Source organism: Hippoglossus stenolepis, chromosome 9 (assembly GCF_022539355.2).
Source record: "Hippoglossus stenolepis isolate QCI-W04-F060 chromosome 9, HSTE1.2, whole genome shotgun sequence".
Classification (NCBI taxonomy): Eukaryota; Metazoa; Chordata; class Actinopteri; order Pleuronectiformes; family Pleuronectidae; genus Hippoglossus; species Hippoglossus stenolepis.
Genome location: NC_061491.1, coordinates 7,825,009 through 7,850,283, shown reverse-complemented (window position 1 = coordinate 7,850,283; position 25,275 = coordinate 7,825,009). Strand labels below are relative to the sequence as shown.

At 40.2% G+C, this 25,275-nt stretch overlaps 5 protein-coding genes across 8 annotated transcripts; 1 reads left to right on the top strand and 4 right to left on the bottom strand.

Annotated features, from left to right (window-relative positions):
- Positions 1-5,753: 5,753 nt before the first annotated feature.
- On the bottom strand, positions 5,754-7,975 carry si:ch211-107p11.3 (GT1 domain-containing protein). The gene is made up of 7 exons (XM_035166173.2): positions 7,657-7,975; positions 7,369-7,549; positions 7,193-7,263; positions 6,627-6,803; positions 6,449-6,546; positions 6,302-6,373; positions 5,754-6,226 (listed from the first exon to the last, which is right to left on the bottom strand). The coding sequence occupies exons 1-7, from the start codon at positions 7,676-7,678 to the stop codon at positions 6,083-6,085; spliced, it is 765 nt and encodes a 254-aa protein (XP_035022064.1). The 5' UTR covers positions 7,679-7,975; the 3' UTR covers positions 5,754-6,082.
- A 3,980-nt stretch (positions 7,976-11,955) lies between these two features.
- On the bottom strand, positions 11,956-13,648 carry LOC118115379 (cytochrome c oxidase subunit 6A, mitochondrial). The gene is made up of 3 exons (XM_035166487.1): positions 13,490-13,648; positions 12,360-12,502; positions 11,956-12,263 (listed from the first exon to the last, which is right to left on the bottom strand). Exons 1-3 carry the CDS (start codon positions 13,590-13,592, stop codon positions 12,174-12,176), a joined length of 336 nt encoding a protein of 111 aa, XP_035022378.1. The 5' UTR covers positions 13,593-13,648; the 3' UTR covers positions 11,956-12,173.
- Positions 13,649-15,090: 1,442 nt separating this feature from the next.
- On the bottom strand, positions 15,091-16,944 carry LOC118115177 (phospholipase A2, minor isoenzyme). The gene is made up of 3 exons (XM_035166183.2): positions 16,886-16,944; positions 16,371-16,556; positions 15,091-15,459 (listed from the first exon to the last, which is right to left on the bottom strand). The coding sequence occupies exons 1-3, from the start codon at positions 16,942-16,944 to the stop codon at positions 15,201-15,203; spliced, it is 504 nt and encodes a 167-aa protein (XP_035022074.1). The 3' UTR covers positions 15,091-15,200.
- Positions 16,945-17,782: 838 nt separating this feature from the next.
- LOC118115378 (phospholipase A2, minor isoenzyme) lies at positions 17,783-18,962 on the top strand. Its single transcript, XM_035166486.1, has 4 exons — positions 17,783-17,822; positions 17,968-18,124; positions 18,225-18,352; positions 18,730-18,962. The coding sequence occupies exons 1-4, from the start codon at positions 17,783-17,785 to the stop codon at positions 18,852-18,854; spliced, it is 450 nt and encodes a 149-aa protein (XP_035022377.1). The 3' UTR covers positions 18,855-18,962.
- prkab1b (protein kinase, AMP-activated, beta 1 non-catalytic subunit, b) lies at positions 18,906-24,916 on the bottom strand. Of its 4 annotated transcripts, none has more exons than XM_035166484.2 (9): positions 24,455-24,916; positions 23,884-24,033; positions 23,575-23,738; positions 22,208-22,377; positions 22,029-22,122; positions 21,816-21,933; positions 20,742-20,875; positions 20,555-20,623; positions 18,906-19,526 (listed from the first exon to the last, which is right to left on the bottom strand). In XM_035166484.2, exons 2-9 carry the CDS (start codon positions 24,017-24,019, stop codon positions 19,449-19,451), a joined length of 963 nt encoding a protein of 320 aa, XP_035022375.1. In that variant the 5' UTR covers positions 24,020-24,033; positions 24,455-24,916; the 3' UTR covers positions 18,906-19,448. The 4 variants fall into 4 exon arrangements, with proteins under 4 accessions (XP_035022375.1, XP_035022372.1, XP_035022373.1 ...); XM_035166481.2 differs by having other exon boundaries at positions 23,884-23,974; positions 24,455-24,915; XM_035166482.2 differs by having other exon boundaries at positions 21,816-21,930; positions 23,884-23,974; positions 24,455-24,909.
- Between the last annotated feature and the right edge of the window lie 359 nt (positions 24,917-25,275).

Here is a 25,275-nt window from a genome sequence, read left to right as displayed (position 1 = left end):
CTATTTGCTGCCAAAGCAGTTTGAAAGAACTCCAAAAGAGCAGGAGCAGTCCATATGCAGGCAGGGCTGGGCTGTAGGACTGCTCACCTAGATGAGAGCACAACACATGAAGAGGTAATATCATGCCATTAGTTATTTTGGCTAGCTCTACAAAAGATGAGAATCCATATGTATGCTGGGAAGTTCATGGAAAATAATTATGTTAATTAATTATGGCCACAAATGAACACACCTCAAATAGGTTTGGTTCGGACAATCTGGTTCCAACAACCTGGCATCAACTACCCTGGCTTTCTTCCAAGAATCTATTGAGATGTTTGGTTTTCCGCTCAGGTAAATGTATTTGTATTATTTTTTTGTAAAATGTTTACAGTGCCTTCACCATCCGATATCCAGAGTGAGGCTGCCAGGATTTAATCTCTCTCACACACTGGTCTAACTCCTCATCTGTCATGGGGCTGTATAGTGCCTTTACTGAGAGATCAGACCCAGCCATGCGTCGGTACACTGTGCTTCTGGACATCCCCAAGAGTTTAGCTACGCATGGGACGGATAGATTAAGTTCCAGAAGGCTGTAAAGGCAGTCTGAGGATATGACCATTCGTTGTAGCCCAGCTGGTCCTTGCTCAAACTGCACAACTGCAGTGTGTTGCTTCCTTTTGTCTTTTTCTAAATTGATAATACTATGTAGCTGTGTCAGTGCATCTAAAATATCTGGATGAACAGCTGCTTGACTGGAAACAGCATTTAAAAACAAGTTCTTGAGTGCAAGTGAACTCCAAGAAGTCCAGATCCAGAGGCATGCATTCCAGAATATGCTCCAATCGAAAACTCCAAAACTCCAAAATCTGACTCAGCAGTAGTTCCCAGGAGACAGAAAAAAATGGATGTAATAAAAACACGATGTGTGGAATATCTAATCTGATGTACTCCAATTTCTTCTACTAGAACATTATATGAATGTAAAAACACTGAAATGGCAACAGCACAAAATCAGCTGCATTTATTAGCATTGCTCATAACTCTTGCTGTACCATGATGTGAAAAGAATGGTCAGTTTTATTTATTCATCTATTTTTGTCTGAGTTTTTTTTGTCTGAGACAGGATGCAAGGGTGGGGGGGGGACATGCAGTAAAACAGTTACTTTACTTAACTACTTAAACGTCAGTCAGAACACAATCACTCCCTCAGAACTTTAAGTAACTAACAGCAAAATCCGATTTAACTGAGTCGGGATGTGGCAATTTTCCAGATTGGGCCACTGGTAATAACGTTAGCTCACGCAATGTTAACAGCATTTTAATGAAGGCCTACTCAATGAAAGCAGGGGCGGCTCCTGGCATAGGCGACATAGGCGGTTGCCTAGGGCGCAAAATCGCGAGAGGGTGGCACAAGAGGCTGATTTATCATGAATTGATACATGCAATATTAACCAATGCAGTAATGTCACACCATCATCCTCTAACCCCGGGGACACACCAGAGGCAGAAGCGCCGCGAAGCGCCACGAAAAGCTGTCCGCCTTCTGTTTACACCGGCAGTGAAGCGCTGGGAAGGGCCGGGAAGCGCAGCGGCTGGCTCGCGATCTGCAGCGATGATTTCGGGGTCTGTTCTAGTGATGGCGAGATGAAGCTTCATGAAGCATTGAAGCTTTCCATCCAATTGGTTCACTGGTGCTTCATTTGCTCTACTGTGCCATCAAGTGGACAATAAATGTAAAACAGGCAGAGTGATTATAATGACACCATGGCTTTGGTGTGTGATGCTTTGAATTGAATAAATGAATGAATGATGTTTGTGATGCCAATACATAAATTATGAACTTATTAATATGGTGTCTGTCTTTATGATACAATGGCGGGATCAAAAGGGAAAGTGGAAACAAATTGGGCAGAGGGTTGTGATGTGAATGTGCTTGTGTTACTTGTAACATGTAACACGTAAAATAGGGACAACATTTTATTCATTTTTATTTAAAAATTACAACTTTTCCACAGTGCTGGGTTTCAGGCGGTTTCTTTTTTTTGCAAACAAACCGGCAATAAAGTCCCAAGTCCACAAAATGTGAGGGGGGGGATCCATTGCGTTTCGCTGCCCCTTATATTTCGATTCGCACGCCCAACCCGCGAACCATTTCCTGACTCAGTCACGTGGTACGGCCGGCTTGCGAGGCTTTGATCGTCACCACATACGTCATCAACACAAGCCTTGATACGCGCTTCACAAAAATCTTCCTGGATTACTCAACACACGATTCGAAGCCTCGACACGGAAGGACACATAACTAATCTGTTCAATTTTTTCCGCTCGCCGGGAGCGAATCGGGCCAGAAAACAGAATGAAAATCAGTATTAAATGATATAAGTGATGTATTATATAGATGATTAAATATGCATCCCATAGTATTTATTTCCCCGCTGTTCTCCTGGAGTTTCGATTTCCCCGATTTTTGCCCCCACATGATGAAATTTCCCGATCTTTAATCATGTACTTATTCCACATTTGTCAGTTGTGTCTTAAGCAGACAGACACACACAAGCACACAATCTCTTGTGGTAGGGTGGCGGCTATAGGCTTGCGTAGGTCAGTCACCTGAGAAGACCATTATCATTTACCCCTGAACCAGCGCGGAGAAATGCGCTTCCTGTGTGAACAGCCAGAAGCATCATTAATGTTTATTTTTGTCGACATGAATAGCTAGCTAGCTGTCAGTACAGCAGATTTCAGACTCTTTTTATATTTTTAATTATATATTTTTATTCTTTTTTATAGCCTACATTTTTGTCTGCCTGTGTTTGCATCTGTACACAGGGGGCGCTTGCAGTTTTGCGTGTGTATGTTGGGGGTCGCCAATCTGAAATCTCGCCTAGAGCTCCAACATTGCCAGGGCCGGTATATATTGTCCAACAAATTATGATTATAATATTACAATATGTTAGGTACCACCTGTTAATGAATCTTACAAACAAATTACACAAAAACCATATCAAAGAGTTAATATACTCACCGATGCACTGTCATGCTGGTTTGATGCCATGGCCGGTCTAGTAGCGTAGATGACAGTGTGGCGCCTCTCGTTGTCGCAAGCATCACCTGACGTCACATGACCACTGACACAAGACCTGATTGGTAGGAGATTTGGTTCAATGTGAGACCATCTATTGCTTTTCCTGGTATCCCGGATGTTTAATCTGAATCATTGCAACTGAATTTTTGCAACTGAATTCTAGCAGTTGAATATTATACTTTGAAATCTTTAAGACTGAAATAGAGTGGCAAAAAATACTAACGCATAATTACAACGTAAAAAATTCCAGTTTTAGAGATTCAAAGGCTTAAAAATTTCAAAATGTGATGAGACTGATTTACTTCCATATACAATTTAAAGAAAAATACCTTATCAACCACACATTTATTAATCTTAATTTTCTGTTTAGGAGATAAAATGCATCAGAAAGGTCAAATGTCCTATTTGAAAATGTTTTAAAATGAAAGTCTGCAGTACTGTTGCTAGCTCTGACTTAGATATTTTGTAATGCCCACCCGATTGTATTTGTAAGAAGACCCCTCCCAGTGTTGAAGGGGGAATGAAAGGTGCTCTTTCTGTAAGAACATCTGTTATTTCATGTTTTATAGAAGTCTAACATTAAAACAATTGTATTGATAAAAAGTAGTTCATGTTAAAAATGCAACAAATCCGTACTAGAATAGCGCTGTAAAGTAGATCAAATAATATGTAAATATTACTTAGAAACGTCTGGATATAAAGTAAATAAAAGGTAGTTAATTTCAATATTTTCAAAATTAGATAAAAAAGGTAGTCTAAGTAAAGTTTACTTGCAAAATGTGAGTATATTTTATATCTAAGGGTGAAAATTGCCAGTGAAATCTACTTAAGTATTCTTTATCTACTAATTCTTACTAACAAGTAAAACAAATTTTTAGTGTAGTATTTGTTTATTATTAATCAATTCCGATCCTAAAGTCTCAATTCGATTTGATTCAATATCTACTCAGTTAAGGTTATATCATTGTACAGTACCAATTTTGCTTGGATATATGTAACTGCAAGGAAACCTCTAACTTGGTGCATTATGAAAAACATTATGGTACGCCTGTCTCGCTAGCAAATTTTAATGATATATTGTCCCAGAAATTATTGCGATAAGCAATATTATTGTTGTTACTTTTAAACAATTTTAGGTTTAGGCTGAAATGTCGCTCCCCTGGAAATAAAAAAAAAAATGTCTAAAGAGCGCAGTGCTGGGAGGTGAGGCTAAGACAGGCCTACCTACACCCCCTAAAACTACAACTACAAAAATGAAAAACACACAATCTGTTTTAGCTATAATTACAAACAGATTATTGCGTTGTTCTTGTCAATATTGAGTACGTCATTCAAACATTTACAGTGTGGGTTGGAAAAAAGATATTAACCCGAAGACTAATGACTTCTGCAAAAGGTTTATTGGAATCAGAAGCTAGCAAACCTAGAGTCCAATAAACGTAAGAAATTTGGAGGTGTGGCTTAGAGCTTTGTTTGTGTTATTAGCTAAAGCTATGTATATATAAAATGCCATGATGTAGAGACGTTTGTCCAACGAGGAACAACACAGTCTAACACAGTACAAAACGCTAGGTGGCATCTGGGGCCATGTTCAATCCATAAATGTAGATTTGGTAATATTGTAATAAATGTGATATTAAAACCAGCATTAAAATGTTTCAAAGAAAAGACACATCATTTAGTTTATAACTCAACAACACGTTTAAGTGTGCAGTATCTCTTTAAGCACTTTCTGGATAGTATATAACAGACATTTAACAAAGAGAACTATCACATCACCATGTTTAAAGTTTCACAAACTATTCTGTACTGAAGTCAGTGCATACAAAATAGTCATAAATAGAACAGCAAGAATTCATAATAAATACTCATAGACAGACCAACTGCAGCATAAATGTACAGGCAGCATAGTGTCATTCCTTAGAGCAGTAATGCCATTGCTAATGCAAAAGGGTGAAGTAGTCTATGCTGACTGTAACAGAAACGAGTTCGCTAAGTGGTCAGACCTCGAACGAATTATGTGCTAAATTTGCTAAAAACTAGACTGTATGAAAAAAGCCTCCAAAATAAGCAATGAATGAAGATGACAGCGGCAAAGGATAATCAGAACCTCACCTCAGGTTTATTTGTATGGATGTGTCGTGTGTGTATACTGTTGTAATCAAATCAAGCCATTCATTGGTTTATTTTGCTGTTTCAAGTCCAGTCTGCTGAAGTCCTGAGACAACATAACCCAAAGTGTGTCCGTGCTCTTCAGCTTATAATGATGAGTCTTCTTGGGCCACAGAGTTATGCAGCAACTCCATTTAGAAGTCTTCAGTTTTGACCCTTCCCTGAACCCACAGTGGGCCTCAAGCCCTCTATGTGCCAACACCTACAACGACAATTCTGGGATGATATGATCTTTGGGCAGTTAAAGAAAACATTTCAATACAGCCACAGTCTGAGGATTACAATAGATATCTGACAATAATACATCAATTAATTTACCTTCCATTATGATACAAAGTGTTTATACTAATCAATGCTGCAAATACCCTTCTCTTTCTGATGTTCTCCATTACACGTGGCATCTATTGCACTTCTGTCCGTCCTGGGAGAGGGATCCCTCACATGTGGCTCTCTCTGAGGTTTCTACGTTCTTTTTACCCTGTTTTAAAGGTTTTTTAAAAGTAGTTTTTCCTTACTCTTGGTGAGGGTTAAGGGCAGAGGATGTCACACCTTGTTAAAGCCCTATGAGACAAATTGTTATTTGTGAATATGGGCTTTACAAATAAAATTTGATTGATTGATTGATTGACTTTTGCTGTATGTGTACACTTACAAGTGCAATATTTCAACAATGAGGAAGGGTCTGTCATGGTCCAAACTTCACCAACCAAATTTCTGAGTTGTCAGAAAACAGATATTGTTGCCCAAAGTTGTAACTGTGTATGATATGTTATGACACTGAAGCAATTTATTACTATTGTCTGAACCAATATTATAATAATAGGATAAAACCACTTCACATAGTCACCCTAGCTGCTTATCAAGTAATAATATTTCTTTTTCCAACTTCCTCATTTTAAGTGCTCTGTATGCCATCTGTTGGTCACGGTTCTCCATCTCTTTTTTGAGGTAGCTGCAGTAAAGGGCCCTTATGTCTTCTGTCTGCCTCTGCAAAAGAAATTAAACAACATGTGACCACAATGTCATATTTCCTTTGCCCCACTACTGACGCATTTAATTCACCTCGGCATCTCGGCCACCCCTTGTAGCACATGCTGAGTTGGACCTTTCCTGGAAGCTGCTACTGTGCAAGTCCTACCAAAAAATGGAGTCCATACGTTAAGCAGTAAAACACAAATGGCCAAAAAATGCATGTTTAGAAGCACTTACCTCTTCAAAATGTGCATCACTAATGTCTGTCTCATCACTGCTCAAGCTCTCTGGTTCCGTCTTTGCAACAGGCAGTAAGAGCACAGGATGGCCTGACACTGTAGCAGAGGGGGGCAACATTAAATAAAGCTATGTGGAAAGATTCCAGAAAGTTTTTTATGAGGAGAACTACACCTACCGCTAATAAAAGAGCTGTCAGATCCAGTCAGTGGGTCAATACAGGCAGCCCCAGGGAAGACCTCAACTCTCAGTCTGTTGTCTTTGTGCTGCAGCATATCATCCTCAGCAGAGTTCAGTGACAGGGTCGCTGAATCCTCGTGATGATTCCGCATCATCTCGACCCTTCTTCTTTTTGCTGCAGAAAAATTAATCAGAAAGGTCAAACATTCGGCCAGACAAGAGCTAGAAAATGTAAACTTAGTCATACAACATGGCCATCATGCAACAGTGTGGCACTCGTTAAAGCTACATTATAATACAGGGTCAATGGTGCTGATCTATCAATGTGTAAGGAGCAATTTTATGGTTCAGTAGGCTAGGTGGAGGAGGGACTCATTTTTATAACTTTTTACACTGTTGGGTAGTTTATAACAGTACATTCTATTCTGAGAAATTTTATTTTGCTTAATATGAAAAATAACTAGCATTTTTAATAATATTTGACTTGAAGGTACAATATTAATGTAAAAATATAAAATGCTTGAGTTAATGTTACTTTCCAACACTGTTATACAGTAATAATACCTGATTGTACAATGTTTTTGTGTTTGATCTTGACCTGCTGCCATGTCCTTTTGTAGCCACTGTCCGACACCCTGTGAATCATAAAAAACATCTTTATTTTTAATAGGAGGGTTAAATATTGGAGGGGCTGACTACTCTAATGAATTGAGTTAAACTGGCCACATTGTTCTTCTTACACGTTTATTTTATCAGCAATTCTCTGCCAGGCCTCCTCTCTCAGTTTGGAGGCGCTGGTGGTGTTGGATTTAGCTGTCAGTATCTCCCTCTCTTCTTCATACAACTTCAAAATGAGCTCCTGCTCCTTGGAGCTGAAGAAATGTGCCCTCTCGTGTTTTTTCATCATATGGAAATCTGGAACTATAGAAACAAAAATATAAAATGCACATGTAAGTTCACGTGCGTTAAATCACTGTTGTTTTTGTATAGTTTATAATGTTCTTGGATCTGGAATAAGGTCTCCTCACCTCCGATTGTGCTCATGTTCATGACCTGCGATCCGGGTTTCGACGTGCGATTGGTATCCCCTGTATAGCGAAGCGGGAGCGCGCAGTTATCCGAGATGTTTCAGTGCTGGATTTAGTGATCAAATCCTGATCCGCGCTGGAGAAACCAAACAAACCCGAGTTGAATCGAGGCGACAGCATGTAACGAGACGCACCACAACACCAAGGGCTGTCGAAGCGGCGGAGACGGGGGAGGATAGCCGGTGTCAAGAAGCTGGATATCGGTTTAATCGGGGAGCTTTGTTAACCCAGGATTTTCTAATTCGGCTAATGGCGCGTTCACGTGAAGGAGGTGGAGTCTGTAGCTCAGCGCGAGTCACACGTACCAGCTCTGAAGCGGACAAGCTAAACAGATGCACCACGAGAACTACAACACTGACTCCGTTATACACCTAATGACGCTGTGCGGTATATTTCACATCCATGACTGCAGACTGGCAAAGAATACCCTCAGTTCCACTGGATTTCGATATCAACAACAATGATAATAAACTGATTTCATACAGCGCCTTTCAAAACGTAGATACAAGTTGCTTTACGAGTTAAAAATAAAGGAGTAAAGGAGACAGTTAAAAGAAAGCAAACAGAAAAATAAATGTAGTTGAACATCACACAGCAATAGAGATGAAAATATATTTGTTTTAAAGTTACAGATGAGAAATGAGTTCAAACAGGATCAAATAAAAAATGCAGAATTATTAATACAAACAGTATGATCAGAACTATCAGACCAAGTAGGACAGATCACCTTTGGTTCTCAGTCAAGACGAGCAGGGCCTTCTCTGAGGACCATGGGTTACAACCGGGCACATGCGGTGTCAACAGATTTGAGATACACTTAGGTGCAAGTCTAGAACGGGCCTTAAAAGTCAGCATGAAAATCTTGAAATCAATTCTAATGTTCGTGGAAGCCAATGAAGAGAAGCTCAAATCAGAGTAATATGCTCTATTTGAGCAGATTTGGTGAGAAGTGTGGCTGCTCACAACTTACATACACTGAAAAAGTAAAAAAACTTTTCAGATTTACGACATTTTTAATGAACAATAAGAAACTGTCCCTGACCCATTTCTTTTCTCTTCTTTATATTTATATTATACATCAGGGATGTCACTAGGATTTAAAGACAGGGGGGCTTAGCCCTTGCAAAATACCATGCCATGACCAGGCTGTGCTCCTGCTGAGTTCTTCTGTAAGCCATGACTTAAATGCTATCCATATGCTTAGAACAGACGCATACCATATGTAATTCCTCTCTCTGTTAGATAGGTTGAAGGTCTAAAGAATGTTATTCAATAACACCAGTTACTGTACTCTACTATAGATTGGTTAGATCAGAGTATGATTTTGCTCTGATACAGTATACAGTAGAAAGAATTTAAAGGTCACCGGGAAATCTGACAAAATAAATATGAACTTCTAACAAATAACTAATTTATTCAGGCAAAATGAGGATTCAGGGTTTATCAAAAAAATCCACAAGCAAAAGACAAAAGGGCATTACAGAAACTCAGTACATATTTTTTCTACAGTATATTCTTTCTTCAGACTATGATCCTATAATCCTTGAACAAGAGAAAGTGGCTGGGCCCAGTTAGATCACATATTTGAAGATATTAAAAAGCTAAAATACATAAATCGATTTCATGACCTATTCAGAGCCATAACCACTCATTGTTTATCTAAACCTGAGGATCTCTTCATGTTATGTTGTTGTTATTAAATCAATGAGTTAAGTTGAGGAGACGACTGTATTCAAAATGACTTCTCCAATAAGTTTCATTCATCTTTCAATTATTTCTACTATTATGACAAATCACCAGTGTCTCAAAGCGGTTATGGTGTTAGCCAGTTATCTTGATGGTTTTGTTTACACACATAATACTGCTACCAAGTAGCTCTCCACATCAGAATAACATCCACCTGTCACCTTTCATGAAAAGCAAAGGTCTTTCATTCATAAGTGTCATACAGTAGGTCTGAAAAATCCATCAGCAGTTTAACACCATAAAAGCTTTGTAGGCACAGGCCTCTGAGATATGTTTTTTGGGCTAAAATACTGATTTAAATAACTTGAAATAGAGTAATATAAAAAAGGAACCCAACATTTTTGGTGTCAGGCACATACATCTCTTGCCTCTTCTTCCTCAATAAAAGTTATCAAATGAGCTATATATGGAAATGTTTCCTATTCAATATCCCTATTGATTTCCATAAAACTCTGATAAGATTGTCTGCATCACAAATTACTCTATACTGTCAAATCCTTTTGACTCACCTTAGCAGTAGAGGTCTCCCCCCTCTCACTCTCCCTGTTTTCTGGCCCTGACTCAGTCTGTGCCTATAGATGCCAAGAAGGGTGGTGGACTGATTATTATTATTATTGTATTATTCTTTTCCATTGATGATAATGATAACAAGCCAGTGAACAAGGCTGAGCTCTCTTTTTTTACAGAGCTCATACAAGTGACAGAAATCAACATCATGCTAACAATTGAACTGACTGGGCTAGCCAGGCTTTTAGTTGTCGGAGCGCCATGGTTCATTGATTACAAGGGACCCGCTGCTGTTAGTTAGCTGGAGTTAACTCATTACTACTACCAGCAGTCATGATGACTTACTTTCCTCTTGAGAAATCTCCGTATATCCATTTTGGTCACGGTGGCGCTCTCATGTGGCACTTCTCAGTATTGTGCAGCATCATGTGCAGCCGCCTGGGTGCAGACACCAGTGAAAACTTTGAATGGATTTTCATTAATATGGGCATTCTCTTAATGAGCAAGCAGAATGGATTTGATAATGAAGCACTGACAGAGCTCTCTATATCGCCCGGGATTTACACTTTGAAGTGAAACTTGAACTATGATCATTAAGCCAATAATATTCATTTAAACTAATATTCTTTGTATCAAGTGTCTGTCTTCTTTGTTTGTAAAAATATATATATATATATATATATATATTTGGGGGGGCTTAAGAACATTTTAGGGTAGCTCCAGCCCCCCTAAAGCCGGCCTAACGACGTCCATATTACACATCTTTTTCTTTTTTTACAAAATGTATGTATGTTTTCTAATATTAAAAAAGAAAAAACATGGTCCACCTATGAAATTTGCTGCAAATGAATTTAATTATTTTGGGGGAAAAAACATGTTCAACAGGTACAAACTAAAGTGCTGAATTTAAATGTTCGTCCTCCCCCATGCTGGACTTTACTGCGAATCAAATATGTGGATGGTCTCTTTCAAACATGGTAGTCTGACATGTCACAGTACAGAGTGTAATGGATGTTGAATGATGGCTGAATTCCATTTAGCTGCTTCAGTTGAACGCTTGTGATGTTGAGGATGCAGTTATTGGAAACTTGAATACAACCAAGTCATCACCAATGTTATGAACACCCATCTTTATATCTTCAATGTCAATGCACAATATCTGCTGTCTGGTGCTTTTCCCTTAATTAAACTATTTTTTTTGCATTATGCCATTAAATATCTCAGTGTCAGTTCAATTCACTAGCATTTGGTGTAATCTATATAATTAGATTCAGCATGTGAATATGTGTAATTTGGAGGCGGGGGACAATATTTGGGTACGAGGAGCCTTCTGGTTTCCGTTTCTCATTTCACCAATCACATTTGAGCAGGCTTTGGTTGTCCGCAGATGAACAGTCCACGTGGAGACCCAGAGAGCCTAAATACAATCTCAGAAATGCATCAGCCTATCAGTGTTTAGATTTTTCTGCATTCATATGCATATAGCTGTTAATGGAGATTAACTAAAGTGGCATCTGGACTTAAGACACCTACAAAAAATATCACGGTTTGCATTTCGAGTGAGGAAGTATTTGACTCGCATAATAAAAGAAACTAGCCGGGCTGTAAACAGTGTACATGGAGTAAAGTCTTTTCTCAGATATCCACTGTTGGCACCAGAGGCCCCAAAATATTGGCAATTGCCTCCAGAGGCTAATAAATTATCCGATGAGAGCTGATGTTATACTGTAGCTATACCTGTTGAGCCATACACTAGTGCACAGGCTTATTTTCACAGCAGATATTTTGACTTAGAGCAGAGAAAGCACAGGTGTTAACAACATTAACGGTGGCTCAATTATTATAATTCTTCCTGTGTGAGCCATGAGCCGGCATGGACAATATCACATTTTATTATTTACATCTGTGGATATTCAAGCTTACTCAATAATCTAAGAACCTTGAATACAAACGACATCACATCGACAAAAAGACAAACCATGAAAATGAGGTAATAATAGTTACTTTATTTATTTAAGTTTATTCAGTTTAAGTGGACATTTTGTTTAATGGTCCAGAGAAAACCAAATTGTTGGTTTGGGTGCCCAATGTTGAGAGCAAAGAGGTAAAGCAGAAAAAGAAAAAGAAAAGTAAACTGAATGCGAGTGTGGTCCAGTAACAAACGCTGTGGGACTGGTCCCTGTTGTGAGATCTGAAGGGAGGCTTCACTCATGATCTTCCTCATAGCCATCAGGAAGGGCATTCAAATGGGGGTTGTGGAAAAGGCTTTTCTTGCCATCTCCCCAAGGGAAAGCCTATGGGGATGAAAACAATAAGACAACACATAATTTAATCAAAATAGTGAAGTGGCACATGAGACAGAACAAAGTATTTGATGAACAAAGTCAGACCTTGGTGCGAATGCGAAGGTGGGCGTAAGGGACGAACTCCGGCCGTTCCTCGCTATGGTGAGTCTGTTTCAGGAATGTGTTCAACATGCACACCGCAACACCAGGAACGGCAATCAGGAAACTGAGCAACCTCCATTTCTCAGCTAGAAGAGAAAGACATAGATAAGTTTAACAAAGAAATCAAAAGCATCAGATGAGCAATAATGTGAAAATGTGGAATACTACCAGCTTATGCCAACAGAATATCTGTAACTATACATAATAATAAAAAGTAATAATAATAACTTGAATTCCATCTGGCTGACCACAAAGACCGCCTCCTTTGGGGGCAATCGGTCTTAAGGTGCAGCCTGTGAAGGATGCAGCCCCTGAATTGAGACACAGCCAGGGTGCCCTTTCCAGCTAATGCTAAAATCACCCATTGCATGCAGCTGGTTGCCCTCTGACCGAGACTTTACCCAGTTTCCCCAAAAACCTTAAGACACATATCAGACAACACCTTTATTTTAGGTCACACCATGGCACCTCAGCGTGCTGTTAATTAAGGAGCTGTTCAGATTTGAAAGTAATCAAACAAACACCCTTTTTCGGTTTACTTCTAATTTCTGTCTCAATTAAAAATTTAATGAAGTGAAAAAATAAAACAACGATATAACGGTTCATTAGTTTTAATGACCGACATGTTTTTGATTGTTCTCCTTTGACGTGACTCTCCTCTCCACAGTATTACCACATATTGACTCGTATGTTGAGCAGGATTCTTAGCTCTTACTTTTGCAGTAGTTGTGTGAACTACTTGTTATTAGAAACTCCAACATACAACAGTGACATCCGACCCGTAGCGATGCTGCAGTTGCTCTTGAACTAACCGTACATGCTGTTCGCGACACTGTGGCGTTTCAAAGCAAAATAAATAAATAAATAATTGTTAACTGTCACGTTAAAACTTCAAACGTGGATGCTGGAATTAAAACGCCACGTTACACAGGGGGTGGTTTTGGCAGATACCCGCTCAAGGATGTTTAGCTAATGCTTACACAGCTAACGTTAGCCCAGCAAGGTCAACGTCACAACACGAGATCAATGCCGCGAGAGATAACCGGTGACTTTTAACAGGTTGCTATAGTTACCTAAAGCACCGTGTCCATCGCTGGCAGTCGCAGAAAGCTGGCGCCGGGTCTGGGTCAAAGAAGACCTCAGCACTGCTTTGTAGACGCTTCCCAGGGCCGCCATTTTCCTTTCTGAGAGCCGGTGGGACCGGAAGAGATTTGTATGTGGATGTCACGTGTAGGACAGGCTCGACACCTCTGCTACCCCCCAGCGGCGAGGCTGAGAACTACAGACACAAATTCAGCTTAAACTATCAACATATGTCAAACTGGTGCAGCAGTGACTGTTCTCTTGTCCTGTGTCAATGCTCCGGAGTTACTTCAGAATTATTCATTCATATTAGTCCTCCTCAAACAGTTCTACAATATACTGTCACTTTCTGTTTGTGTGGTGGATGTTGTGTGCAGAACTTTCTACAAACAGATTGCAGAGAGAACTAAATAAACTTTGTGTTCATCCTACCTGGTTTATCTGCAATTAATATTTAGTTAGAGTTAGAGGTAAAAACTAAATACTGCAATTCAATCAAATTCAGTGGAGGTTTATTTCGCAAAGAAAATCTGACTCTACTTAATCTTCATCAAACCAGGAACATGTTGGAATGGATGGGCGTCTTTCCAGAAAAGCTGCTACCTGCTTCCACCACGGCTGTGACCTGGAGCAAAGCCGAGGAGCAATGTCGAGCACAAGGAGGACACCTGCTGGTTCTGAACACTGTGGAGGAGCTGGTGAGGTTAAGGTGTTCTCCAGTTTGATGTAGTAAACCTATTTTGCCACCACACTTAACTATATTAATAACTGTAAGAAGTAAGCTGAAAATAAACCCAAAACAAAATGGGACACAAATTCAAGTTAAAGCTAGGGTTTGTAATCCTGGAAAAGCTAGCAAGAGCAGTCTACACTTGCGCTGCTTTCAGACATGCACTGAATTCCGCAGTTCCTCTGTATTTTTTCTAGAGGAGATGCATGTGTGAACGCAAATGTCAGAGTGAGACGCTCTGCAGTCTCTAAGGACTTATCCACCTGGTCCTCTAGAATAATGTCTCTAGAAATCCAGGAGAATTCAATGTTGATATGTTTTCAGGCCTGATAATGTAAAAACAATATAAAAATCACTCAGTAGAGTGTATACCTCCACCAAGGCCCTACAGTACCTGAAAGAAACCATATGTAAATTCACTAGATCTGGATTTTTATTCAAATCCGCATCAAGTTTCACACAGATATCTTTCCCTTAAACTTGCTACTGTGGGCAAGGAGGCTCTGCCAAACCTGTTGAGTTCGACAGCTAAGAACTTGGGCACAGAAACACTCAACACACCAGTTTTTGTGGTAATCTGTCATGTAGTCTTTACTTAATCCTTCAAAATAAGACAGACAAACACATTAGAAGGGTACTCAGAGAGTGCATACCTCCACCAAGGCCTCCTTTGGAAATTAAATTTGTTATTTCCTAAATCAAGCCTCATCCCTCCACAAAATTTCATGGAAATAGCTAGAGTAGAGTATTTACACAATCCTGAGTGCTGGCGGTGAGTTTCTCCTCACTGTGCATCACTTAGCCTACTTGCAGCGGTCACTGAGAAGGCGAGCGTGTCCTTCATTATAATCTGTGCTGGAAAAGCACATGGCTGCTTTCCTGTTACACTCACAGATGAACTTCTTACAGGGACTGTTGTCATCTGTCATCAGATGAGGGACCAACAGAGATATAAGAAGTTGCTATATACACTATAATAACGGACAATTAATTCCTTGTCTTCCAAAGGCCCAGTTAGAAAATAATGACAGAAACCTCATTAGATAGTAGATAAAAGTTGCCATGTTTAAGACAATATTGTTGTTGAAGACTCCCATCGGACAGGTGACAGTCTTGCAGGCCTTGTCACAGATGTAGCTGTATGTTTCAGTGTAAGGGTTGTCCACGAAGGGCTGGCAAGCTTCGTGTTGCATGGCATCAGTGTAGCACTGGTCGTAGACCTGACAGCATCTATAACAAGCACAAAGTATAGAGATAACATCACAGCAAATTCCACATTTCAATCTTTCATCTTTTAGAGGCTTTAAATGACCTTAGGTTGCTGCTACTAATCACTTTGTTTCAGTTTGCCAATTCCTTTTCCAATTAATTGTTTCGTCATTTAGTTCAAAACAGAAAAGGATAGTGACAAGTGGTCATCTCAATTTTCAAGCTCATTTCTCCAAATGTCTGAACATTAGTCCTACACCCAACCAATTAGTGGACAAATAAAAGCAGCAAATATTCACATGGTAGTAGCTGGAACCACTGTGGCCTTTATGATTATAGAAAATGCTTAAATGAACGGTTTCTGTGCAGCGAGAAGCACAAACAAAATTCCACTTGGCCCTTTTTGTCTTGGAGTGAAGACAGGACGGCTCAGAGACAGGTGTTTTAAAAGGTTAGCAAATACATCAGAAACTGTCTGCATGTGAGACACCACTAGAGGTCAAGTCAGAAAATATCTATATTTTTTTATTGTGATGGATGATTTGACCCTTTAAGTCTGACTGTACTGAGGAACTACAGAACCACTTTATGAACCCACAGTGCAGATTGGCACTCAGTAGAGCGCATACCTCCACCAAAACCCGACAGTACCCTTATATTCAATCAAGCTGCTCCTAATTTATAACCATGAATTCTAACCGCTGCCAAGGGGGTTGTGTTTTCACCCCTGTCCATTTGTTTGTTTGTTGGTTTGTTAGTTAGCAGGATTACTCAAAAACTACTGGACAGATGAAACATGAAACCTGGCAGGATGTGGTATGGGTCAGAGAAGAATCCATTCAATTTTGGTGCTGATTTTTCATTTGTTTTACATTTTGAAATTTTGATCCAGAACAACACAGGCTTGAGTGTTTCTGCACCCATGTTCTTACCCGTCGAGCTCATCCACAGGTGTGCCGGAGCCTCCTAGCCCACAGTAACAGCCATAGTCAGTGTAGTCCAGCACCGGTTGGCTTCCAGGAGCAGCGCAGAGGATCATCGCCCTGAACTGCAACAGAGCTCGGACACTCGGTAGACACAATATCAGCGTCACATGAAACCAAAATGCACCTGGGACACTGATCAGTCAGACTTGCACACATATAGTAGAAATAAGAGTGGAGAATACAAAGGCTTCTGAGTACTCACAGCCAGGAGGCTGAGGAACTGGACGAGCAGGGAGCCAGTCAGGGGCATCTTGCAGGAGATGATGTGGGCTCTGAAGCTTAAAGCTAAATACTGACTGTTGACATCAAGAGGAGACTCCAGGAGTCTTCCATTCCATTATGTCATGTGTACACATGTTTAGTGTGTACTTATACATATGCACATACAGTATGCAAACAAATAAATTTGCATATAAACACAAATTCTGCTTATATACATATCTGACTTTGTCATGTTGTACTAGTTTCCTTTTGTGTTGACGTGAGCATCCAGCTTGAGCAGCCCGCAGGGAGAAGTCATGGGAACTCGAAGAAGTGCTGGCTATTTACACAGCTGTGTGTTGGACTGTTTTTGTTTTTTTTAAATTAAGTTCTGTCTAAAGGGAAAATGCAAAATCAAGTGAGTCCAGAGTGAGCTGGAATAAATGGAGATGTGAATATTTGATTAGAAAATTTGCATTAGTCTATTTCCTGACAAACCAATGAGAGGAGAATAAATGAGGGTTTGAGGGAGGAACCCAAAGTGAATGAGACCAGCTGTGTCATGTTTCAAAATGTCTTATTCTACACTGTGGTAACAATATATATATATATTATAAAATCCCCTCTTCATCCTGTCAGTAGCTGAAGATCCTGGTATATAAATAAATATATAAAAGTTACCACAAACATGAACACTTAATAATGTTAAAATATTTGAAACTCACTATCCTTTCAATTCCAAAACAGTGCTCCGTCAATTTAACAATTTCATATTTTTTAGTAGAGCAATCTAAGAACGGTGCATCATATTTTCAAGGCATATGTTTTGTATGTAAAATCCTTATCTGTAAAGTAAATAGTAACTTAATCTGTTGGATAAATGCTGCTAAATGAAAGGTAAAATATTTGCTTTTGAATTCAAGTGGCAAGAAAAACAACTCCCTGAATTTCTGCTAAAGTAATAACAGCAATTGAGTGAATATGATTAGATTCCACAACTGATACTCTCTGAACCAAATGCACAGGTCTCAGGCTGATTACACGTTCCAGCTGACAGCCGCCACATGCTTGTCTCCCTCTTATCTCTGGTTTTCTCACACCTCCGGTCCTATAAGGGCAGGCGCAGCACAGTGTGAGGTTATTTTTTTCCTGCAGCCATGAATCTGACGGCTCCTCTGCTGCTGCTGCTTCTCACTGGTAAGACTGAAAATGAACTACATCAGCCCTTTACAGATACACTATTTGTAAAGGCTGATTCTGTGTGAATAACTTTTCTCATAGCTCTGTCTATCATATATGTATCTTGTACTTATTTTCTCCTGATCTATTGTGTCTCCACCAGCTTGTATAGCCAGCGGTGCTGTGCTGCCCAAGGCCTTATGGCAGTTTGGGAATCTGATCCAGTGCGCCCAGCCCGGTGTTAACCCCCTGGCCTACAATAATTACGGCTGCTGGTGCGGCTTCAGCGGCAAGGGAACCCCTCGGGATGAAGTAGACATGTAGGGAGCAGACATTCGTCAATATTTATCTCTTCAGTCTTCATCTTTAAAACAAAAAGACACTTTTCAAACACTCGCCCTTTTCCTCCTGTATCCCTAGGTGCTGTAAGGTTCACGACACATGCTACGCAACGAGCAGAAGGGTGCCCGGGTGCACGGCCATCGCCGACCTGCCCTACGTTCTGGTTTATGATTTCACCTGCTCAAACCAACAAGTGGCCTGCTCAGGTACTGTCATTTACACTTCACATTCATACTGTAATACTACTAGCTCTTCCTTAATGAAATGTTGAAATGAAATGACATTTGAAAAGTTGTTGGATGGCGATGGTCAAAATTATACAAAGAATAGGTACAATATTTACATTTAAAACAGATATACCCATATGACAGGTGAGGTGTAATAATATTTTTAGTCGGAGCTGTGTGTAGGTGCTGTATATTTAGCAACTCTATTCAAACAACTATATAGGTATTACACAACCAGCTTGAGACAAGTCCACGACAAACAAATGCTCTCCTGTGGAGCACCTTCATGCTGGCATCACCAAACCAGACTATTTGTAAAACGTGCTTGAGGTTTTGTTATAACCTTGTCTCCGCAGCGACCAACGATAAGTGCCAGGCTGCTGTGTGCGAGTGCGATCGGGTGGCAGCTCACTGCTTCGCTCAGACCACGTACAACCCTGAAAACAAGAACCTGGATTCCAAAGTCCACTGTGTCAACTGAGTTAACTTGTCACACAACCCCCCCGCCCCCCAAAAAAAATACAAGAGAATGTTTGAATTTGTAAAATCTTTTTTTCAAATTTTTCATTTCTCACTCATTTAAAAATAAAACCCTGATATAAAACACGTCTGATTTTGTGCAAAGGAGTCAGTTTAAAATAAAAAGAATAAAGACATGCTTTCCTGTTGAATTTCATCCTCTGTGTCTCCTCACATCTGTTTGCTCACATATGAAGATGTTATGAAGCAGAGGTCAAAGTTTAGCTTTTGAAGCTGAAGCTAAAATGTAGTCGACCAGTGTCTATTGTGTCTAATATATTGACATATCTGGATTAACTGAGGTTACAATGAAAACTTCATTTGACCCTTTCTTTTTTCTTCTTCTTCGGTTTGACACAAAATCATCATAAAGAAGGAAGCATTAGGCTGCAGTTACTACAATATGCACCACATTTTTAAAATATTACAGGAGGTCTAAGATGATATCATGAAGATATTTAGGTTCACTAAGTAGAAAACAGTCACAGTAGCAGCTGTGTACAAAAGCAGAGAAATGTTTGTTCCAACACACAAGGCTGGATCATGGCTCTTTGGGTTATATTGGCTTGTACAGAAGAGTGGTCACGTACTTCTTTTTGTATCGGTGTGTTGCACTGAGAACCATCACCCCGTCCTGAAACACAAGGACAAGAGGACTGTTTAGATCGCAATAAAGCTTGAAGCTGACAGTTTACACTGTTAAAGGAGAATTTGTTTTGACTTTTCTGAGGCTACATAAGAGAAGTGATAAAGGAGAGTTATTCAGAGTTTCAGAGGTTTTCAGATTATCCCTTTCTTCTAGTGTGTTATAAAGATTTATGTAAAAGTTAAAAAGTCCAAAGGGAGCTCCTCTCCTCCTAAAAAAAAACTGCTCCTGGAAAACGCCTCATCAGTACTTTGGCTTATACCTCTGCCTCATTGTGATGTCATGTGAAAAGAAGAATGTCATGTGACATCACAATACTCTATGTTTGCATAAAGCACGCCTAGCGTCTAGTCTGGAATGCCCCGAACAAAGCCAGGGCCACGTTCAATATCAAAACGTTTTGCACCGCATTGCCACGGTTTCCAGGTTGGACGACATGTTTTCTCGAAATGGTGGGTGTGTAAGAGGTGTTGTCCAATCAGCATCAATGTGTATATAAACCCCACAGAATTAAAAAGTCAGCGCATACAATGGATTCCAAATGTCTCTATAAACACTGCAGCTGCTGCCTAGTGTTTACATCAGTCTGGACTGAGTGGAGGCCGACATATCCTGCATACACAGGAAGCGGTTGAACGATCACAAAAGAGTGGGACAGCTGGCCAATCAGAGCAGACCAGGCTTTATCCAGAGTCTTAAAGAGACAAGAGCTAAAGCCAAGTGTTTCAGACAGAGGCTGAAAAGAGGAGCTGCAGCAATGTACAGTTCCCGAGTGCTGCGTTTTCTGAACATTACAGGAAAAAAAACCATTTCAAGTAATACCACAAATTAAAACTATGAACCTAAGCATGAGCATATGTCTCCTTTAAAAGCATTGTGAGTAAAATAAAAACCAAAGCTACGCCAATATGTGCATTCTCTCTGAGAGACAGAGGGGGTTGCTCTATCATTTTCACCAGGTTTTTATTATGAGGGACAACATTAAAATGTAGATATGTTCGATAAGGACTTGTTACCTTGATGGAGAGGGCGTACAGGTGATTGAGCATCACATGGTTGGGCTCTGGAAGTAGCGTTGGGTCACACTGATAGGAGTAGATAAGAGTAGAGGGTGAATTTCACTGGAGAAAAAAAAGGTTTCTGGAGTGGTGGGAGTCATAAAGACCAGACCAGCATGTATTGCCACAAAAAAACTGTACTTACAGAGATGCTTGTGTCCTTGTTGAGCAGCACTTGCAACAGGTGTGGAGGTAAGATAGGAGGGTGTTTGATCTTGTCCTCTGTTTTGGTCACATAGGCGTCCTGTTGGTAGGGGCCGGGCGGGGAACTGGACAAGTCTGGGAAAGAACGATCACATAACGCTCTTTAAATACAGCCCCACATTAAAAAAATAAGGCAGACAGGATCATTCCAAGGGTCCACACATGAGCAAATGTCACTGAGGAATACAAGATTGCAAGAAGTAATCAGACATTGTTCAGAAAAAATCAAAAGTGCTGACTTGAAATCTATTTAAAATCATATTTTACCCGGGTTCGTTTTTCGTCATATTGAGAACAGAAAGAAATGTGTTAAACTACTGATGCTGCTGTACAAGCTGATTATACTAGGAAGGGGTGAGGGAAACTGAGCAGAGAGCAGGGAGAGAGCAGCGGGAGAAAAGGGGACAGACTCTGATAGATAGCATTTCCAACAAGTTGCCAATAAATGAACCCCACACCATGAAAACACACTGCGTTTGACTCAGTTTGACCTTTCATGTGTTAAATTTGCATTACTTGGGAACTCTCCTCACTCTGTAATGCAGAAACTGTGATGTACCTATTTGTCTAACTGAGTGCATAAACTGTTTTAAAGAGTTTTATAGCTACTAAGAAAAAAAAGTCTCTGCACACCTACTATTTATTTCAAAAAGGTACCTATTGCTTGATGTTATATCACTTTTACAATTACATCTTCACATTTACAACTACATATACTTTTATCTTTGAAAATGTTTCATTGAGCATGTCTGTGGTTTTTATAGTGAAAAACATAATTCTCCATATAAGGACTTGATGTTTTTTGTTTATTTTTGAGTCCAATGTTGATTTACTTTGTCAAGATAAGAAATTATATTTTGGTAATGTAGGAAATGTTATGCTGAAAAAATTTACCAAACAATGGCATGGGAAACATTTTTTATGTGGTATATAAAGGACACTTCAAAAGCATTCAAAAACAGTTAAAATAGCCCATGACTGCTGAGGGTTAGTGAGTGAATACAGGTACCAGTACCTGACATGTCGACAGAGTCCTCTGAGTCAATCCTGAGGGCATCAAAAACTTCAAAGTCAGTTCTCTTCACCTGGATAACGTTATTGACTGTTCCAGTTTTAGCCGTCATCACAGCCTGCAACTCAGTGTAAACAGAAATTTGATATCAACACTTGTAGGTGTACAATAGGCTTTTGTTGTAACAAATAATATAAATTTTGTTTTCTCACTCACCCCGGTCGGATCCAGAGTCCACTGACCGTCCACACAGAACTTGTACTGGTGCTCTCCCTCCGGCAGGTCCACGATAGCCACAAAGTTCTTCTGGCTGGGTTTGAGAGAGAGAGCCATGAGTCACAGCTTCATGAACCCGTTCAAGCATGCGAGATGTTGCTTTGCGTGAGTCTAACTACCTTCTGTTGAGTGGGATCTTTGTGGCCCAGTTGTTAAAAGAGCCAGACACAAAGACTTCCTTGGCGACCCCCGACCACCTGAACACAGTGGGCCTGTCCTGCGTTGGACTTTTGCTGTCACTCTCCAGGTCCTGCTGCCAGGCCAGAAACTCCTGTATTTCCTGTGGAGCCTAGAAAGCATGGATCAATGTATTGTTGCCATGTTTATGAGGGCAAATTCAGCATTTGCACAGCAACACACACACACACCTCCTGACTAGGGAGGGAGCTGAAGATTGAGTCGACTTGATTATGTGTTAGTGTGTTTTCTGATATACATTTTACTTTGTTTATCCTGAGCTAATGAGAACAGATGTAATGCACGTTCTTCATGGACATTTTAATTCTTGGAAGTTCTTGGCAAGTCAGATTAATACAAATCTGTTTGCTAAATATGTTAGCCACATCTGCCATTATACTTTGTTATATTATAAAAGTTACTGCACAAAGGTGGTGCTGTTCTGTAAAGACTTCATTGTAATACCAATGGTAAACTGCTAAACCTGAGACTTTACAGTAGTTTTTATTATAAGGAATTACAGAGAATAAGATTCCCATTTTTGTTAAGACCCATGTTTCCTCTCTGTTGTCATACAGGATACCAACACAAAACCCTTTGGCAGCTGGGCTCTCACATTTCAGATGGCAGATATTCTTACCGGCACCTGAGTTTACCAACCTATTGCATTAAATATAAAATAGGCATGGCACTTATTCAAGACCAAAAATTCTAAATGTATCTTAGAAAACAAATACACACTTGGGTCTTGGGAACTTTTTTTAGATACAGACACGTCAGATTCTGAAGGCATGTGATACAGTCACAAGACCAAAACACAAGAGTGGTGCATCAGTCACTGTTTGAGCTGTATCTTACATAAAAAAAAGGACATTTTTACCAACTAAAAACATTTGGTTTAAATTGGCAACATAAAAATATTTTTTAATGTAAGTTACCGATTGTGTTAATATAACTTATTGATATTAAGATGAACAAACTTTATTCATATATTTGTTACCAACTGAAGTTATTTTAACATTTTAAATTTTTCAATGTACCAAAACATTATTTTGAAAAATGTCTTGGTTGAGGTTAATGGCGCAAATGAAAAGCTATTAAACATTTAACATCTATCAGATGCAAATCAACATATAAACAAACTCAAAATTATAGTAGTTTATAATCATATGCAATTCATAATAAATCTGCAAATGCTGTCCATTGTAATGGATTACTCCATAAATATGACATATAGGTTAGTAAAGGGCTTTTTGACGTCATCACATAGAGTGGGTAGTATGTGTGTATGATTAACACCTGGTTTTACCTTTGAGTCTTCCCTCTGGAACAGATCTGAGTCCTCTATGCTGTCCATCAGGATGTTAGGACGTGCCTCCTTCCCTCCCTGCGCTCCATCTCTGTATGACCTTTCACCCTGACCCCCGCTGGACCTGTCACTGCTGCTGTTCCCCATCCTGGTGGCACCAACCACTGCAAAGACACACATCAAGATCAAGTCAGCGTCCTGAGAAGTGCAGAGCAGAGACCACCAGGAGACCACAGTTAGTGGGCCCTGGACTGACCCTCCAAAAAAATCATTTTTATTAGTAGTGATGACTCCAGTAGCAGCACTCACACTTTTGCAACACCAATGTGGCATAAAGTCCGGAGTTTACTGTCGGCCGAGACCTTGGTCCTCCCAAGCTGTTTGAACCGCTGGCTGTGGTCTTGGTCACCAAGGAAACACAGGAGGCAAGAAGCCTCAACTTCATAAGACACCCTAACCCTGAATGGTAAATGTTTAGGGGTCAAGCGGTTGCTGGTGGCAGGGGGCTGACCACCTTGGACTAGCCAGTGTTAACCTTTACATATATAAATAAAGGGTCATGACAGTCATACCAAGGGGTTGACTCCATGTAAGCACTGGCCCTGCAAAGTCCAAGACGGGTTGAAACACTAGGTGGCGTTATGAGCTGTGTTCAACTTCATATACAGTCTATGTGTTCAACCCATAAATGTAGATTTCTTTTATAATTTTGGTCATAAATGTGATATTAAGTCCATCATTCATGTGTTTGATCAAAGAACAGTTTAGTTTGTATCTCAAAAACACACAGCGACGTGTGCAGAGTGTCTAATGAGTGTGATCTGCAGGAACATGACTGTCGGTGTTGTTAGTGAGTCAGTGAGCTCAGTGTTCCGCTCACCTGGATCTTCTCCGCTGAGGTGTTGGTGGCTGCAGTCTCTGCTCCAATGTGCATCTGTTTCCGGGTGGAAGCTCGCTGGTTGTATCGCTGTTGTTTCCCGAGGCGTTTTCCTCGTGGACTGAAGAGAAAGCGGTAGAGCGGTCACATCCCACAGCTTCAAAACAATAAGAAGAACCAGACTCTTTGTTTATCCTGCCTCCTTTTCCTTTAGTCTCCTGTTCTCCACCGAACTGTGCGCGTTCTCGCCATTTGAACGTGAGTCCAGTGTGTGTGTGTGTGTGTGTGTGTATGGTAAAGAAAGCACACCTCTTCCGCCTTCTCCTCCTCGAGTTCAGGAGTTGAAGTTTAACCCGATGCTCACCAGACTGTACATACAACACTGTCCCAGCTTTATTCTAATGCACAACGCGCGCGCGCGCGCGCGTGTGTGTGTGTGTGTGTGTGTGTGTTGAGAGATACTCGTGAAAACATGGGTGGAAGTTGAAGTCTGATCGGTGGTTTTCAACCTCAGGTCCGCGGTCCCACAGTGGCTGCTTTCAGACATGCACTGAACTCCACAGTTCCTGGTATTTTCTGCATGTGTGAACACAAATGTCCGAGGGAGACACTTTGCAGTTTCTACGGACTTTATCTGCCTGACCTCTTGAGTATAAAGTCTGTATCAATCCAGGAGAAGTGGATGTGTGAGCACCTGGATTCACCGCAATGATGCTTCTAAAACGTGACAGACGCAAAAATGGAAAAAAAAGAAAACAAATATCGGTGGAAAAGCGATGACACACACGTAGAAGATGTCAGATTTTGATGTGTTCCTGTTTTCT